At 42.3% G+C, this 16,990-nt stretch overlaps 1 protein-coding gene across 3 annotated transcripts in view; it reads right to left on the minus strand.

The window, feature by feature from the left end:
- Positions 1 to 12,006: 12,006 nt before the first annotated feature.
- Cdkal1 (CDK5 regulatory subunit associated protein 1 like 1) overlaps positions 12,007 to 16,990 on the minus strand; it is a 572,332-nt gene continuing 567,348 nt past the window's right edge. For all 3 annotated transcript variants that reach the window (XM_055619051.1, XM_055619049.1, XM_055619050.1), the window contains one exon: positions 12,007 to 12,859. In XM_055619051.1, coding sequence (XP_055475026.1) covers positions 12,659 to 12,859 — 201 coding nt within the window. In that variant the 3' untranslated portion in view covers positions 12,007 to 12,658. The remainder of the gene's footprint in view (positions 12,860 to 16,990) is intronic.

The raw sequence follows: 16,990 nt of genomic DNA on the forward strand, positions 1-16,990 counted from the left end.
GTGTCCGTGATCGAGTACTGAAGAGATGAAGACAGAAGGCTCATCAGTGGGGCTACCTGGCCAATCAGCCTAGTATAAACAGCAAGCCCTATGACCCAGTGAGTGACCTTGTCTCAAAAACAAAAACAAAAAACAGTGGCCATCTCCAGATGTCAGGAATGACATCTGAGGTTGAGCTCTGGCTTCCTCATGGGTGAGCATACATGTACATTACATCCGCATACCAACACACACGTGCACACATGTTATGGAAGTTTGGGTTTGGATACGTAGACATGTTTTTTGTTTTAGTCCCAGGTGTGGCATATGGGACTGATTCAGACTGTCCACAGCAGCAAACTATTCGATTCGTGCCAGCTCTAAGAGGAGCTCTTAGCCAGCTGCAGATAGTTTAATTCTAAGAACTCTGAGAGCCTAAGAGTATTGGGGGAGGTCCAAGAAAGCAGAAGGCTGCTGCTCCTCCCTGCTGCTCCTGGGTGCTGTTGCAGTTGCTGAGAAGTCAGAGATGTCCTGCAATGAAGACTGGACTTGCCCCAGGGAACCCAATGACCCTAACCAGCAGGAAGTAGCCACAGAGAACTCTGCCCCTTCTCACTACCACCTTCTTTCTCCTATATGCTCTTGGGGTGTTGGAAGGGATTGGGGTGAAGAGGGTTGTTGGAAGAGATGCATTAAGAAACCAAAATAAAACAGATTTTAAAAGGGTGTAACACACACACACACAGTCAGTTGTATAAACAATCACACTCTCAAATAATGAAATTAAAATTAAAACTTAAAAGGATAATTTAAAAAGATCCCAATTTCTGTGAAACTGAACCAGTCCTTAGTCCATAAGCTTTGTATCCTCCCTTTGTTTCATTTGATTTCCATTTCAGCTCTCAGATATGGAACGAAATGAGACATGATATTGACTCTTCCACCCTGTTTCCTGGAGCAGAGTGTCCTACAATAAGGCCCAAAGCATGGAGTTCAGGCTGCACAGTTGTCTGGTTTTTACAGTTGTAAAATGGCAACTTTTAGTACTTTCATGGGCCAGGACCCAAACTCTAGACTCTTTTTATGAAGTTACCTGTGGTAAAGGAAGTCCTTGTCTTATCTCTCAAGGGACTCCAAGTAAAGTTATAGACTGCACACAGGCTGCAAACATACATACAGTTCAGAAACAAAAAACCAAGAACATCTACTTTTTACAATCATCTTCCAAAGTTACCAGGATGACATTTTTTTGGTAAGCGTTCACACCCCTTTATTAAGGACAGAGGACTTGCATTCTTAACAGAACAGGTGTGGTAACAATCTGAGGTACAAAATGGTGGTGTTGATCCTTTAAATCACTATTGATGATCGGAGAAGGTTGCAGGTGTTAGAAGGATAAAGAGTTGCTAGGTTCCTGGAACCATTCTGTATGGGACTGCCAAAGAAAAGATTAGGTGAGAAGAGATGTTGGGCACCAAAGGTGGACTTGTGTCTCACTCAGGCACTTTCTTAATTAAAAGAATGATGGGATCCACACATCCAGTTCAATCTCTTCATTACAGACACAGTCCCAAGACGGATGGAACCAGAGTCAGCAGTGATGTTGCTGTCAGCCATAACAGTAAGATTGGGAGCACTAGGACCTGGCTGAGCTGGGGTATAGCTATATCATGTCTGAAAAGGGCCACACTGAAAAATTTGACTGTGGACAAAGGAATAAAACAAAGGTAAGGATTTAACTCTTTCTAGGCCTTGCTGTAAAGATCCCAAGATGCAATACTTCATTGTATATTTCCAGAAATGTCAAAGCTAAGGTGAGGGATGCTCATTGACCCCAAGAATAAATAAGAGGAACAGCCATTTTCACACCATCACTGCTTGTCTTACCAAATGTGGGCCTGAAGCTAACACAGGCTCTTCCTTAGCTATTGCATAAAGTCTAAATTTCTCAGTACAGCATCAAAATTCTGGGTTTTTCTTGCTGTTGCTGCTGTTTTGTTTTGCTGGCTTTAAAAAAATACTATGGCCTATTTATTTATTTATTTATTTATTTATTTATTTATTTAGTGTGTGTGTGTGTGTGTGTGTGTGTGTGTGTGTGTTTGGGGAAATGGAAGCACACATGTGCAATGCCATCCATATGGAAGTCAGAAGATGCTTTGCAGAAGTCAGTTCTCTCTCTCCTTCACGCGAGTCCCAGGGATGGAGCTCAGGTTGCTAGGTTTGGTGGCAGGTGCTCTTACAGGCTGAGCCATCTCCTCAGCCTTGCTGTAAAAGCTCTCATGTAGCTCAGGCCTTTAATTTGATACATAGCCAAAAATGACCTTGTCCTTTCATCCTCCTGCCTCCACCTCTTAAGTGCTGGTGTCCAAGGAGTGTCCCATGCCCAGTTTGTACAGGTTGGGGATCAAACCCATGGAGCTATGTGTACTTGGCAGTCTAAAACGGAGCTAAATCCTCAGCCTCAAAACTCTTCATAACACAGACTGAGACTATTTCTTAGTCTAATTTCCAGTCCTGTCTCATAGGAAACACTTTTCCACCTCCCTGACAGAAACTCCGCATGTTCATATGTTGTAAATCTCCTTTACCCGTCCCATCCACCACTGGGAGTCTCTATTCTAGGAAGCTCAGATGAGCTGACTCATGGCCTTCTGTATCTGGTTTAATTATGTGGCCAAGGTTCCCCTGAGGCTGAGGACACAGCTCAGTGGTAGGGTGCAGGCTGATCATGCGCAAGGCCCTGGGTTCAGTCCTCAGCAAAAATGAGTGGGTGAATGAATGAGGGCTCATCCGCATTGTATCATACCACACTTACACTCATTTTCAGGGCCGAATAGTACTCGGTTGTACATGCTCTCATTGTGTTTGTATGATGAGGCCATGGACACTGGGGTAGTTTCCAGGTTTGGTTGCTGTGAATAGTATTACCATGAATGCTGGTATTTAGATTCTTTTGGGTGTGTAGCTAGGAAAGAAATTGCATCTTGAGGAATTTACATCTTGAGGAATCAACACGTTGGTTTCCAGTAGCTTTCATCAGTTTCTGCTGCTATTGGCCATCTTTTCCTGTGAGTACAAGCCATCTATACATCTTCTTTGGAGAAGTGTTTATTCAAGTCATTTATTTAGGTTTGGATTATCATTTTTTTTTGTTATTGAAGTGTACGAGTTCTTTATATACTGGACTCTCTTAACTGTTTTTCTAGATATGTTGTTTGCAAACATTTTATCCAATTCTGTAAGCTGTTTGTTTGTAGCCATTATGTTTTTTTTTGATGCATCAAAAATTCCTAATTTTAGTGAAGCTCAACTTATTTTTATTGTCTGTATTTCTTTTTTGTTGTTGTTTTCTTTTTTCCTATTTATTTGTTTATTTATCTATCACTTTACAGCCTGGTCTCAGCTCTGTCGCTCCTTTCATCCCATTCCCACCCTCATGCTCCCCTCTCTCCATCTCCCCTTCTTCTTCTCAGAGAAGGGAAGGCCCCTCCTTGGGCACCAACCCACCCTAGCACCTCAAATCACTGCAGGACTAAGTGTACTTCTCACTGAAGCAGACAAAGCAGCCCAGCGAGGGGAAAGGGATCCAAAGGCTGTATCCCTTCTGATAGCACATCTATAAAGCCAATGTCATGACGTATTCCTTTGAAATTTTCTTCTAAGAGTTCTATAATTTTAGTTAAGTTTTGGCTGTTAATCTACTTGGGGTCAGTGCAGTTTTTGTTGTTTTTTAATGGTGCAAGGTCCAATTTCTTTCTTTGAATGTTCATATCAATCCTTCACTTCTCCCATAAATCTTTCAAACCATGAACCCTTCCTTATTGAATAAATCATGGTTCTTTTGTTAAAAAAAAAATCAGCTTGCTTTAATAGCAGGCTGACCTCCCAAGACTAGTTGGATAGCACAATTGACTTGCTCGGATTAGAAATGAAGGAGGAGGAGAAAGAAAATTCAAAGTTGGTTGGGAAGGTATGGGAGGGTGGTTATGGTAGGAGTTGGGGATAGGAGATGAATATGGTTAAAATGCATCATATGAAATTTTCAAATAATTAATTAAAATATTGATTTAAAAATCACTTCACTTCCTATGCAAGAATTTACTTCTGGACTTGCTATCCTATTTCACTGAGCTGCATATTGGATATTGGTCCTTATGCCCATACCAAGCTGCTGTAATTACTGCAGCATTTTTGCATGTTTTTATAATTATTTTATTATTTTTATTTTTTGTTTTTCTCAAGATAGGGTTTCTTTCTCTGTGTGCAGCTTTAGCAGTCTTAGAATTCACTCAATAGAAAAAGCTGGCCTTGAACTCAAGAGATCTGCCTGCCTCTGTCTCCCACACCCAGTCACACATTTTTTTTTTAATTAAGAGTGATACAGACTCTTCACAATGCTGAACATTCCTATTCATGAACCTAGTATAACCCTCCACGATTTCTTTCTTATATATACCTGCAATGTTTTTCAGTCTTCAACATACAGATCTTTCACTTCCTTGGTTATATTCATCCTAAGTAATTAATTAAAAAATACTTTTAAGATACGATTGTAAATGTAGGTACTTTTCCAATTTTGCTTTTCAATTATTTGTTGCCGGTGTAGAGATACTTGATTGTCTTCTTTTGGCCTTTTATTTTACATCTTTACTGAGTTTGTTAGCACTAGTGGCTTTCTTACGAATTTCTATAGAGTTCTCTATAGGCAGGATTGTGTCATCTGCAAATAGTTTCCATCTTCCTTTATGATTCCCTTTCCTTCCTTCTGTTGTGTGATAGAGCTCTCACTTCTGGCACAACAGCGAATAGCAGTGAATCAACTGGGCATTCTAGACTTGTGATTTGAGGGAGAAGACTTGGAGCCTTTCAACACTGAGTATACTGGTAGGCAGCCATGGTTGTTTGTTTGTTTGTTTTTTGTTTGTTTTTTTCTGTTTTATCATGTTGAGAAATTTTTCCTTTGTTTCTTGTTTTCTATTTCTCTTATCCTCATGTGAGGCTGTCGGATTTTAACAAATGCCTTTTCTGTGCTGTGCCAATTGAGATGATCACATGTTCCTTACTCTTTACTCATGATGTACTATGTTAATTTTTCTTATGTTAAGCCACCCTCATGTTCCTAGGATAAATCCCATTTCATTATCATAAATGTAATCAATCCTTTTACTGCTGGATTCAATGTGTTAATACTTATGTTAATATTCTTGGCATCTGTGTATTCCTAAGGAATCTAACTGACATATCTTTTTTCTCATCATGTTTTTTAGTTGACTCTGGTATCATGTTTCTCTGGGTAGCTGGGATTTTTCATTACAGTATAATGGTTCTTTCTTGCTGTCTAAGGAAGTCTAGTACTAAAGGAAGAAAGTATTGCTGGAAAGCATTTTCTCAAGAGCTCTAAGCTCTAGGAAGAATTTTCCCAGGGTCCCTCATTTACACGTCAAGTTCAAGATGAAGCTCCACGTGCCAGATGTTTCTGTTACTTCTGGTTATTTCAAAACAAACTACTGTGCAAAGGTACAGTATCTCCTCTCCTTGGAGAAGTGCAAGAATGACTTTCCAAGTTGACAATGTCATCAGATTTTCCCCAGATGCCTTTTTGAGGGAGATACTGCGTGACCCTAAAGTTAGTTGTGTATTTGAAATTATGAATTCTGTATCGATTGTGAGTATAGTGCGGTATACTTGTGCCCAAACATAAAATGTCTTAAGTAAACAGCATGCGTCCTATTTGGAAAACCTTAGGTTAAAAGCCACAGGTTTTATGGCTCTCTACGGAAGCAGCCTGGTGTATCATACATAGTCATGATGCATTGGCCGTACTAAATGCAGATTAGGTAAAGAGAGCTGAAATCCCTGATAGGCAGGCTTTTCTGGACTGCACACGCCCCTTCTTTTGGCCCAAGGCCATCCCTTCCTCTGCTACTTCCTTCTTGCATGTGTCTCATCAGGACTGGTGACTTTATACGCTCAGAAGCTAGGCAAACTGAGACCAAGCGAAATCCGCACTTCATGTTCTCCACCATTGGGGTGTTTTGACTGTAGAATTTTAGGAAACAGTTCTGAGAGGATGGAAACCAGTTCTGGCTCTGCCTTCTTTTGCCCTTGAGCCGGGGTGGGGGTGGGGTTGAGGGTGGGAGTGGGGTGTGTGGCTTACTAGGCCTCCCTTTTAATCTAGATGCCCTTTTCATCTCTGGCCACAGAAAGTCCCCTTCTTGATCTTAGATCAGCCTTTCAAATCTGCGCTTGAACTTATGCATTAATTTGATCTCTTCAAATGCAGCTGCAATCCATTTTCTTTGAATTTTCCTCCCTTTGCTGAATTTGTTAGAGTCAGACCCAAAGTCCCTCGAGGGAGGAATCTTTTTATCCCCTATGTAACTCTTTTGAGTGGTCATGCATTGGTATCAGAATCTAAAACTAACTATTAATAAAATTGGGTTTCACCCCCTAAATAACATGAAGTCCCTTTAAAAGCCACACACCCATGTTGAAGAGACAGATTCATCCAGGCTACCCTTGGTCTACTGATTAGCCTCATTATATGAGTATCAGAAAAAACTGAAAATCAGCTCCCATTAATCATCAAATTAAGAATGTCATCAGATTATAGCAGAATGGTCCCTGTTTTTCTATACCTCGTTTATCTGCTGTTTCCACAAATGTGTTGAAAAGTAATTTGTTAAGAGCAATAATTTAGTGCTATCTTTTAGTCTATGACTATAAAAGTTCATAGAGCCCACTTTCACAGTGGAATGTCATTTGGGATCATCTGAATCTATGTTCCCATTCTAAAGCGACTCAGAATAAACAATCTCATATTTCCTTTGGAGCATCAGTTCTCTTTTGCCTCTACGATGGCTAATGTTCTGCAAGGAGAGGAAGTGATATATTGTGTATTTTTATTTTAGACAAAGTCTCACTGTGTAGCTCTAGCTGGTCTTGAACTTGCTATATAGACCAGGCTAGCTTCAAACTCAGAGATCAAGCTGCCTCTATTTCCTGTGTGCTGGGTTTAAATGCATGTACCATCACATCCACTTAAAGATGCAGTATTTTATTTCATATGTATACTGGAAACCACTAGGACTTGTGTCATCCTTTGCAATTTCAACAACCTATAAATCAAGTTCTATGGAGGGCTAAGAACAAGTGTATTCCTGGCTGGGCAAACTAGAACAAGCCTTTAATTGCAGCACCCAGGAGACAGAAGCAGGCAGATCTCTGAGTTCAAGGTCACTTTGGTCTACAAAGTAAGTTCCATGACAGCTAAGGCTATGTAGAAAGACCCTGGTTTTGTTGTTGTTGTTTTGTTATTGCTTTTGTAAGAAGTGTAGTAAAGATGGGTGGACCCTAGCCTATCAGGTCTCATCAGAACTGGTTGCATTGTCTTCTTCTGTCCTGGTAAGGCTGCTCCCCCCTCGGAGGGAGGTGATCAAAGAGCAGGCCAAGCAGTTCATGTCAGAGACAGTCCCTGTCCCCATTACAATGGAGGCCACTTGGATACTGAACTACCATAGGCTACCTCCGTGCAGGGGCTTCAGGCCATCTCCATGAGTGGTCCTTGGCTGGAGTATCAGTTTCAGAAAAGACCCCTGTGCCCAGACTTTTAGGATCTGTTGCTGTCCTTGTGGAGCTCCTGTCCTTTCTAGGTCTTACTATCTCCCACTTCTTTCATAAGATTCCCTGTACTCTTCCCAAAGTTTAGCTATGAGTCTCAACATCTGCCTCGATACCCTGCTGGGTAGAGGCTTTCAGAGGCCCTCTGTAGTAGACTCCTGTCCTGTTCCCTGTTTTATCCCTCCTCCAATTTCAGAGGGAAGTGGAAGAGGACCTTCCTTTTCATTGGACTGGGAGAGGAACACGGGTGGGGAAGAGGGAGGGTGGGATTGGGAGGGGAGAAGGGAGGGAGGTACAGGGGGGATACAAAGAGAATAAACTGTAATTAATAAAAATAAAAATAATTAAAAAAGAAAAATAAATAAAATGGAATTGAAGACTCAGGAAAAAAAAAAGAAAGAAAGATGGGTGGACCAATAAGATAACTTGAAGTAATTAGGACCCCAGATTAAATACACTGAAAATAAATTTTAGGTGATATAACACAGCAGAAGTTCTCAAATGGTCTGAATCATGGTGCAGGCAGACTGAAGAAACAGCCACAGGTTCTATGTAGTGCACTGGTAGATCTTAATACACGCTCATGTGCTATCTCAGAAGGACTATTTTTAAGTATGTAGCATGAAAAAAATCCTTACTTCCTGTTAAAATCATCACAGTGACTTAGCAATGGAGGTGTGCATCTGCTGGCCAGCACACCACACGTAAGCCTTGAACCAGGGTCCCTGTGTTCCTTCCCTTCCTAGCCATGCCTTGATTCTCATTTGATATTTGCTTTTTGTCACACCCATGGACAAAAATCTGTTCTTACAAAGATATGGTGTCAAATGGATCGTATACCACATAAATTAATGTTGAAACGGAACTTTTTTAAAGCTCATTTGTGTTTGTGTGCTGTGTGTAGCACACTGCACTTGTGGAAGTCAGAGAATGACTTTGGGGGTTGTGTTTCTCCTTCTCCCTGTGGGTCCCCTGGAGATGATAGTCAAGTCATCTGGCGTGGTGGCAAAGGCCTGTACTCACTGAACCATCTCACTGGCCCCCAAATGGAACTGTTGTGAGCTAGCAGTTTGCATTAACATTTGATAAATGCTGTTTCCTTCAAGAACTTGAAAATACCCAAGGCGCCTCTGTGACCTCCTTGTGGTTTGTAGGGTGCTCTGGGGATCAAGCGAGCCTTCTTGATATGCATCTTCATTTTCATTGCATGCTCTTCAGACATGCCTGTGGAATGGTTTCTCCAAACAAGGATACTGACAGATCTACCGCATTGCATGTCATCTTTGCTCAAGCCTAAAGAAAGCCTTTTTTCTTTTTTCCATTCTCCCATAACTTCCCTTCCCTCCCCCCTCCCATTCTTCATTTTAGACTTTTTGTTTTATGTCAAACCTCTTAAAGTTTCGCTTATCGCTTGAACCTTCCATCCATGGCATCTTATATACACTAAAACTCTGGCCGGACTGAAGTTGACAGGGAGAGCAGGGCTGTTGATGGAGCATGTGTTGACATCCGTTCACACAGTTTCTCAGCATAGGGCATGGTTTTTACTAAATCTCCACACTCTCAGGTGGGCCATTTCATGTTTGGTGAAGCAGGGAATAGGAGGAAAGAACAAGGGGAGTAAAGAAAAAAAAACTTGACAACTAAACTTTTATTTTGTATGTGCTTTAAGGCCTAGCGTAGGATGTCACAGAATAAATGCTGGGCTCGCCTAGGTCCCAAGCATCTTCATGGTTGGTCCCAGATACGTGTTTGTTGGCACAGGTCAAGCTGAGGTCAAAGATGAGATGAGGGAGCAGGACAGCCCAGTTCTGGGCAGAGGCATTGTATTTAGACTGTGCTCCAGTTTCATCTCTTCTCTTAGTAGCTCTGTATTCTTGGGTGAGGCAGTCTTATGAGTTCTTAATCATCTTCTCAGTTATGTGGTAACAATACCTGTGCCAATTTGTTTCTTCAGAACTGAACAGCACTGTTAAGACGCACTTTGTGTCTAGCACATTCTGATAGTGAATGGGCTATCCACATCCTTATTATTAAAAAAAGGGGGGGCACCACTATAAGCCGCTGACAGCAAGAGGTCTGCTGAAGACCTCAAAGGTACAGAGAAAACACAGGAGGATAGTTGGCTTCTTACCACCTGCTGGTGAGCTGGGAAGAGGTACAATCAGGTCAGTGTCTATGATAGCTGGATAGCTGAACACAAACAGATACTGTGATGAGGTAATTCTGAACTCCTCAGCATACGTTCAGCACACATTTATGTGTGTCAAGGCATCTTAGCATGCCTCAAAATGCAGAAGGTCAGAGACAAATATAGAATGGGTAAACACAATGTATTTTTGGATAGCAGAAGGCTATTCTGCAATAAATGTCAACGAGTCACTGCTACATGTGACCCTTGGAATGATTTTCACAAAGCTGAGCAAAAGAAGGTAGACATGAAATAGTTTGGCTGCATTTGTGTAAATCTCTAGACGGACAGTGTTAGAGATAGGGACAGCGGCTATGTTTTCTGAGGTGGAGTTAATAGTGGGAGCTGTCTGAATGGCCTCCTGTTGCGGGCTTAAAATGTACCTCACTTTGTGGAAATCCAAGCTAAATTTCTTACAGGACTTTTTACTGCAGTAGTGTATCTCTTCTTATATGTCCTTCTTATAAGAGCGACATAACCCACAGGTCAAGTCCTGTCCTAGCAGACTGTTGGTATGAGTCGGGTCATACGGAGATAGACATTAAGGCCCAGCAGCTTACACAGTAGCTCATTTCTTGCTCATTGATGTACACGTAGCTGGATCTGGAAAGTTCCCTGGATGAGGAAAATTTCATTCAGCCACAAAGCCCACCATCACCACAAGGCTGGGATTAGCACACGGCCAACTGTATTGGTTCGTTTTCATCCAGATGACCAAAGATGGCACTTTTGCACTTAATATTCACTGCTAAAGAATGCGTGCAGGCTGCTTGGCTTCAAAGGAAAAGCAGTAGAGCTTCCCTGGACAGGAGAGGCAAGGCAGAAAGCATCAGTTCCAGTGCCAGCCACACCTGCTGCAGCCACACAGACATGAATCCCTGAAAGGCTTCCACACCCTCTCAATGACTCAAATGTAGAATAGGACAATCTTCTCTCCTCTCTCTAGCAGCAGGTCACAGGAAAGAGCAAGCTAGATTTCCAGGCCATTGCTGTCCCCTATGCAAGCTGGTGACCAACAGAGTGATGAACACTGTGTGTGAGAGTTCTCTGCTACAGGGCCTGGCTGGTCCTACTGTAGACCAAAGAACACGGTGGAGTCACAGTCGTGGAGAGTCCTAACAGAGGAAGCAGCATTTGAGGGTTATTATGAGTGTCTGTGTATGTCATTCTCTCGGAGGCAGGAAAAATTAGGGGAAGACTAGGAGAGAGGAAAGCAGAGGGTTAGAGAGGAAGAAAGGGATGGGGATGAGGAAGAAGAGAGATGGGAAGAGAAAGAGGAAACCTGCCTCCAACAAGCTATAGGTGTAAAGCTTTTCTGCTGTCCACTATAGAATGGCTCTAGGCTTGGAAAAGTGTTCTGATGTTTGCTAGGTTCTTATTAAATAGGCACCACACTGGCGCTCACTGCTTATCATCAAAGCAATGGCCATGCCTGTTCAAGAAAGGCTGTCAGTGGCAGGCTCCCCCCCCCAGCTGCTACAACTCCCCATTTCTGCAACCACTGTATATGATGTGTGTGATGGTAGGGGTGAGAACATTTCAAACATGCATATGAAGGTCGGAGGCCAATCTTGAGCGTTAGTCCTTGCCTTCTGCCTTTGGCCTGTGAGTTTCTAGGACTTCTTTCTCCATACTGCCACAGGAGCGGGATTATAGATGCATGCAATATGACATCTGGTTTTCTGTGGGTTCTGGGAATCTGGATGCAGGTTCTTACACCTACATGGCAAGCACTTTACCCACTAGTCCATTTCCCCAGCTCTGATTTTTGCTGCCCTTTGAGAACTTGCTGGTTGCTTTCCCTTTCATTGAAGGTTTTAATTAGGAACTTATTCCTTACAGATGCTTCATTTCATTACATTGTAGGAATAGACTTTGACCAAGAAAAGCAAGAGAGAAGAACAAGCAGAGCCAGGCTTGTAGGTACCCTGAATACAAAATGAATCCCTCCAAGAAGCATGTGACAGTTCAGGAGACTTATGTTAGTAATGAGTGCTCATGTGTGAGTATTTGCATATGCACATTTTTTCTTTTTGCTGACATTACATTTTGGGATAGGCTTTTTAGGGGACACATATAAGGAAGAGCTGACAGAGGGGATGGGTTGAGAGAGGAAAACAATCCTATCGAACCTAAAGGCATTTACTTGGTTTCTTTCTACCTACCCAATCCAAATCATTCATTCAAACTCTGATAAACGCAGGCTTCGCTTATTGCACCAATTCCATTTATTGTGAAAGAAGTCATTTCAGTTAGTAAAGACTCATGGGGTTGGGTCACAATCATAAATGTAGCATGTCTGGTCGGCTGTGTTTGGAAGCTTGTGGGTACCATAGGCATGGATTCTTCACATTTTCTAAAACGCTGGGAAGAGTCCTTTAAGTGGCAGACTTGGGTCCAGGTTCCCAAAATAGGTTTCTATATAAACTTTCTGGGAACACATCTGTTCTGAAAAAGATGTTTGTAGCACAGGGCCTCCAAACACAGCATGAAGAATGTTTATTAAGGGCTGGATGTTCTTCCACACAAGGGAAAGATGGCCAGAACCACTGGTGGTGAGAGTCACTATGCACTTAGGTTGGAGCTTAATGACTGGTAATTAAAAAAAAAAAAAGAGGGAGGACCACTTGCATTTGTTGCTAAAAAGAAGTCAAAAGGTGTTTGATGAGAAAGACACGTTCCAGAAGCTGTGATCTCATTTGAGGTCAAATGGCTCAGCTCAATGTGAGACAGGGTGAGCCTCATTAGGAAGGGGGTCCAGACAAAGCAGTGTGACCAGTTCGGATGACCACCTCTTGAGAACTGGTGTAGCTGATTTCCTGTTTGTTGAGTATTTTAATTAGAAGCTTACTCCTTATGGGTGCTTCATTTAGTTACACTGTAAGCATAGACTCTGGCTAGAAATGCAAACAGAAGAGTGATGAGAGCCAGGCCTGCAGCTACCCTCAATACACAGTCGTGCTGGAACATCTGAGGCACCATTCTGGAATACGCTGAGTCATGCCGAGTTGCAGCGCAGGTGTCTGAAGCTGAATTTAGATGACTCCCAAGCCTATTTCTGAATTCCTATAAAGAGAGAAACAGGTAAGAAAAATAATCTTCAGGAAAAAAGTTCCTGCTGCTCTATTAGCCATGGTTCCTTACTCTTTCAACACAGACATATCTGGATGCCCCGCAGGGTCCAGGTAGCCCCAAGGTTGGTAATAGGTAGGTCATTTTCTTTTTTGAAATTAGAACACAGTCATGTTTTTAGCCTACATGGAAGACATTTTGTTCATCAAACACAGCCTTGAAGGCAGATATTCCAAGGTGGCCTGCCATTGGAGGAAGGCTGAGTCCATCTCCAGGAAGGCTTATACAGGTCTGAGTGGCCAGAGAGGTCCAATCGATAGAGTTTCCTCTATTTAAATAATTTGGTGTGCCAGACACAGGAAAGCCTAGACAACCCAGCTTGAAAAGAATGCAAGCGGTGAGTCAACATGACTGCCCTGGTTTTGGGGGAGGTCTCCATTCATCAAGGCTTCTAGTGTGGCCTGAGGGAAGTGAAAAGAAGAACATTTCTACTCTCATGGCAGTTTTAATATTGCAAAGCACATATTGCCTCTTTTTTTTTTTTTTTTTGAGATTTTTCACATTATATACCTCCTTTGGAAACAATGCCCCCAATAGCATGGACACCCCTGCTAGGACCAATGGGACATGCAGATGAGACAAGTAGATCACAAAGGCATGGTAGAGGCAGTGGAGCATAGCTTTCCTTGAACAAACCATTGGACTCTCTTGTTCCTCCCATCTGACCACTGACAGTCCTGAGCACCTCCCCACTGCAAACACTGGCTGTTGCCTGAGCAGGAATGTGGACAGGGGCAGAGACACATTTTGGTATGTTGGAGGTCGATTTGATGCATGTTACTGGTCCTCAAGATCTGGTCACACCTCTCCTTGTTTTGTAAACCTGCCTAAGACATACCTGATAGGTATGCCTATACGTGGTCAGGTCAGAATGGTGTAGGCATGGCTAAGGTTCCCTCCCAGGCTTGTAGAGGACAAGAGAATCATGGAAGACAGATGGATGGGAAGAGAGGAAGAAGGAGGATGCCACAATGGGTTAGAGTGGAGAAGAAACCATGTGGGCTGAGAGGAAGGACTCCAACAATGGCATGAACAGGCCCAGATGAAATATACAAGCAAGTACCATGGGATTATGGATGGAAGGTAGACCAGATGAGGAGGATTAAGGTGGAGGGTACTGGATTGGGGCTGGGAGATGGATGGTGAGGATATTGAGACAGTGTAAGTGAAATATCTGCCCGGCCTGAGGTAAATAAGGCAATTATGAAATCTAACAGGTGTCTGTATCATATTTGTGATAGTGGGTTAGATAATATTGCCATGATAATCTTAGGGCTATTAATAAACATTATAGCCCAACATTCATTTATTATTTACAACTACATTGGTGGGAGATACTCAAATTAGGACAAGGGCAGAAGAACAGAAAGAATGGAATAACACTTAAAAACAAAACCATAGACTCAATAAGGTTTAAATTCAGATGAACTGAGTATAAGGCACAGAAAGTTAGTGTCTGAAAAGATAGCTCAGTGGTTAAGAGTGCTTGCTGCACTTGCAGAGAAATCAAGGTTCAGTTCTCTGCATCCACATCAGGTAGCTCATAACTACCTGTAACCCCTTCTGGACTCAAAAGATTACTGCAGTCACATAAATAGACACACATACATATAATTCGAAATGGAACAGAAATAAAAAAAAATGAAGGCAATGCTTATATTTTACCAGATTCATGTAGAAGAACCCTTGTTTTTGCTGTAGGAGACTGAATGGCTACTTAAAGTTGTAGGCTACCCAGGTGTCTTTCTCAACCCCAACTGTAGTCACAGTTTTGCTTCTGCACCTCTTGGGCATTTGGGCCCACACTGCCAATGGTGGTGTCTATGCAGTAGCAGTCTTTAACAGAGGGCACACAGGAGGGTAGACTGGAGTAGCATCTCCCATCAGGAGTGGGGAGTGCTGCGCCTAACTTATCACAGCCTCCAAGAGACAGCTCTTCTGCGAGGCTGGCGTGTGTGGTATCTGCTACAAGCTTCTACTTCAATTGACTTAGAGAGTTCATGATAGGTTTGTAGTTTTTAATAATCATTAGGAGTTATTTGCATGAAACTGCTGTCAAACCTGGAAGACTTCATTGATGTGCCCATCAGTTTCAGTACTGTTGGTATGTGGGCATATGTTCACCAAGTAACCTTGCTTCCATGTGTCATAAAAACAATTGGCCCATATTCCTGTCCACAGATGTGCCTTTGGTAGAGACAACAGGTTCTAGTTTATACCAGGCACTGGAAAGGAAAAGGTGGTTCTCAGCCTAATAAACTTTTCATACTTGGGGGGTTTACCATAATTAGCTGGTACCAATAAGACAGACTTCGGTAACCTCCTAATTCCATGCCTTCTTTTCTCTTTCCTGTTTGAATATGTGTTAATACGTTCAATTTTTTTTCCTGACAAACTTCCTGCCTTCTCTTTTCCTTTCTGCTTAAGCATGATGAAAAAAAAAAGTCCTTTTCTTCTGTCCAGTACAGAACCAGCACTGTTCCTGTGGAGGCTTTTGCTTGGCCTGCAGTCTAATGTCTACCAGAGAGAAAACTAACCTTGCCGCCGGCCCCTCCAAGTGTCCATAAGTTTCTCAACATTTTGGTTGCTGTTTGTTCTGAGCCCCATCTTGTGTTGAACTCCTGATCCTCTTCCTTCTACCTCACAAGTGCTGGGATTATGGACATGAGCCACCATGCCTGCCTAGATTTTGTTTTGTTTGAGCCATCTCCTCCTCCTCCTCCCCCTCCTCATCTTCCTTCTGTTAACTTTCTTCCTCATTTTCTCATGAAAATCCAAATGACGTTCTTACCGAGTATAATTTAGTCTATTCATTTTGAAGCATAGTGACAGCAACAGAGCTGCTGGGTACAGACTCTGGGGTGTGATGAAACTCTCAGTGGTTGGATCTCAGAGACCTACACACTGACTCTGAGCAGCTCAAAATAGAAGCAAGGACAGCACTTACATATGGAAACCTCGGGAAGAATGCAGACTATTTCAGCTGGAGACAGAAGGCATGAACACTTCAAAAGCAGCACAGATGAGGCGTGTGGGGAGGTGGCCCCAAGTAACTCCACAGCCTCAGCTGCTACCATACCCTGTGGCACACACTGCTAGGGTAAGTGGTCCCAGTACACACTGTTGTGCAGGCACCAACACAGATCCTGTGGCTATCTGACAAGGGATGAGTGTCCTTGAGTGGGCTTCCTAGTAGCTGCTGCTCTCCCACCACTGACTGGTTTGAGGATAAGGGCTCAGGCCCTACACTGCTGCTGTGGCAGAGCCAGCTTCAATAGTAGTGTTTATTTAGTATTATTTAAAATAATACGTTAAGTCCCATTTCAGAGTAGAAACACAGTACAGGGAGTGATCTATGCTGAATGATGCCTGCATTAGCACTAGGCGAATGGCAGTGGCCCCACTCTTGTTCCTCTGTCCTGCCCTACATTCAAATTCACTGACCAGAGTCAAACTACAGGGAGACCATACCAATATACAGTGCTCCATGAGAATAAAAGCCTCTGTAACAAACCAACACCCAAGATATACTTTCAGGAGAAAGCTGCTTCCTGAGAAGCTGCATTGTCAAGAGTAACCTGATCTATAAAATGATCAAATTTAAATGTAGAAACAAAGATAACAAGGCCTCTCAAAACAAGGACTAGATGCCAAGGAAACTGAAATGGAAGAAAAACATGCCAGAGAAGAATTTAAAAGAACAATGATTTAGAAAGAAAGAAAGAAAGAAAGAAAGAAAGAAAGAAAGAAAGAAAGAAAGAAAGAAAGAAAGAAAGAAAAATAAATGCATCTCAAGGCCTTGCATAAAGCTAGGGGAAAGATCAGAGCAGAAATAAATGAAACATACATGAAAAGAGTGAAAAAAGAAAGCCTAATGACCTGAGTTTGGTTTCCAGGACTCACATAGAATGAGAGAAACTTCTGAAAATTTTTCTCTGTTCTCCACACACAGAAGAAAGAAAATAGGAGTGGAAAATGCCAAGTTGATCCTGTATACAAATGATGTGGTTCTTCTCTGAAGAATTCAAGAAACTGTTAAAACTGATACACTCAGTAAAGTAGCAG

This window comes from Psammomys obesus, unplaced genomic scaffold, assembly GCF_907164565.1.
Source record: "Psammomys obesus unplaced genomic scaffold, mPsaObe1.curated_primary_1811, whole genome shotgun sequence".
Taxonomy (NCBI): Eukaryota; Metazoa; Chordata; class Mammalia; order Rodentia; family Muridae; genus Psammomys; species Psammomys obesus.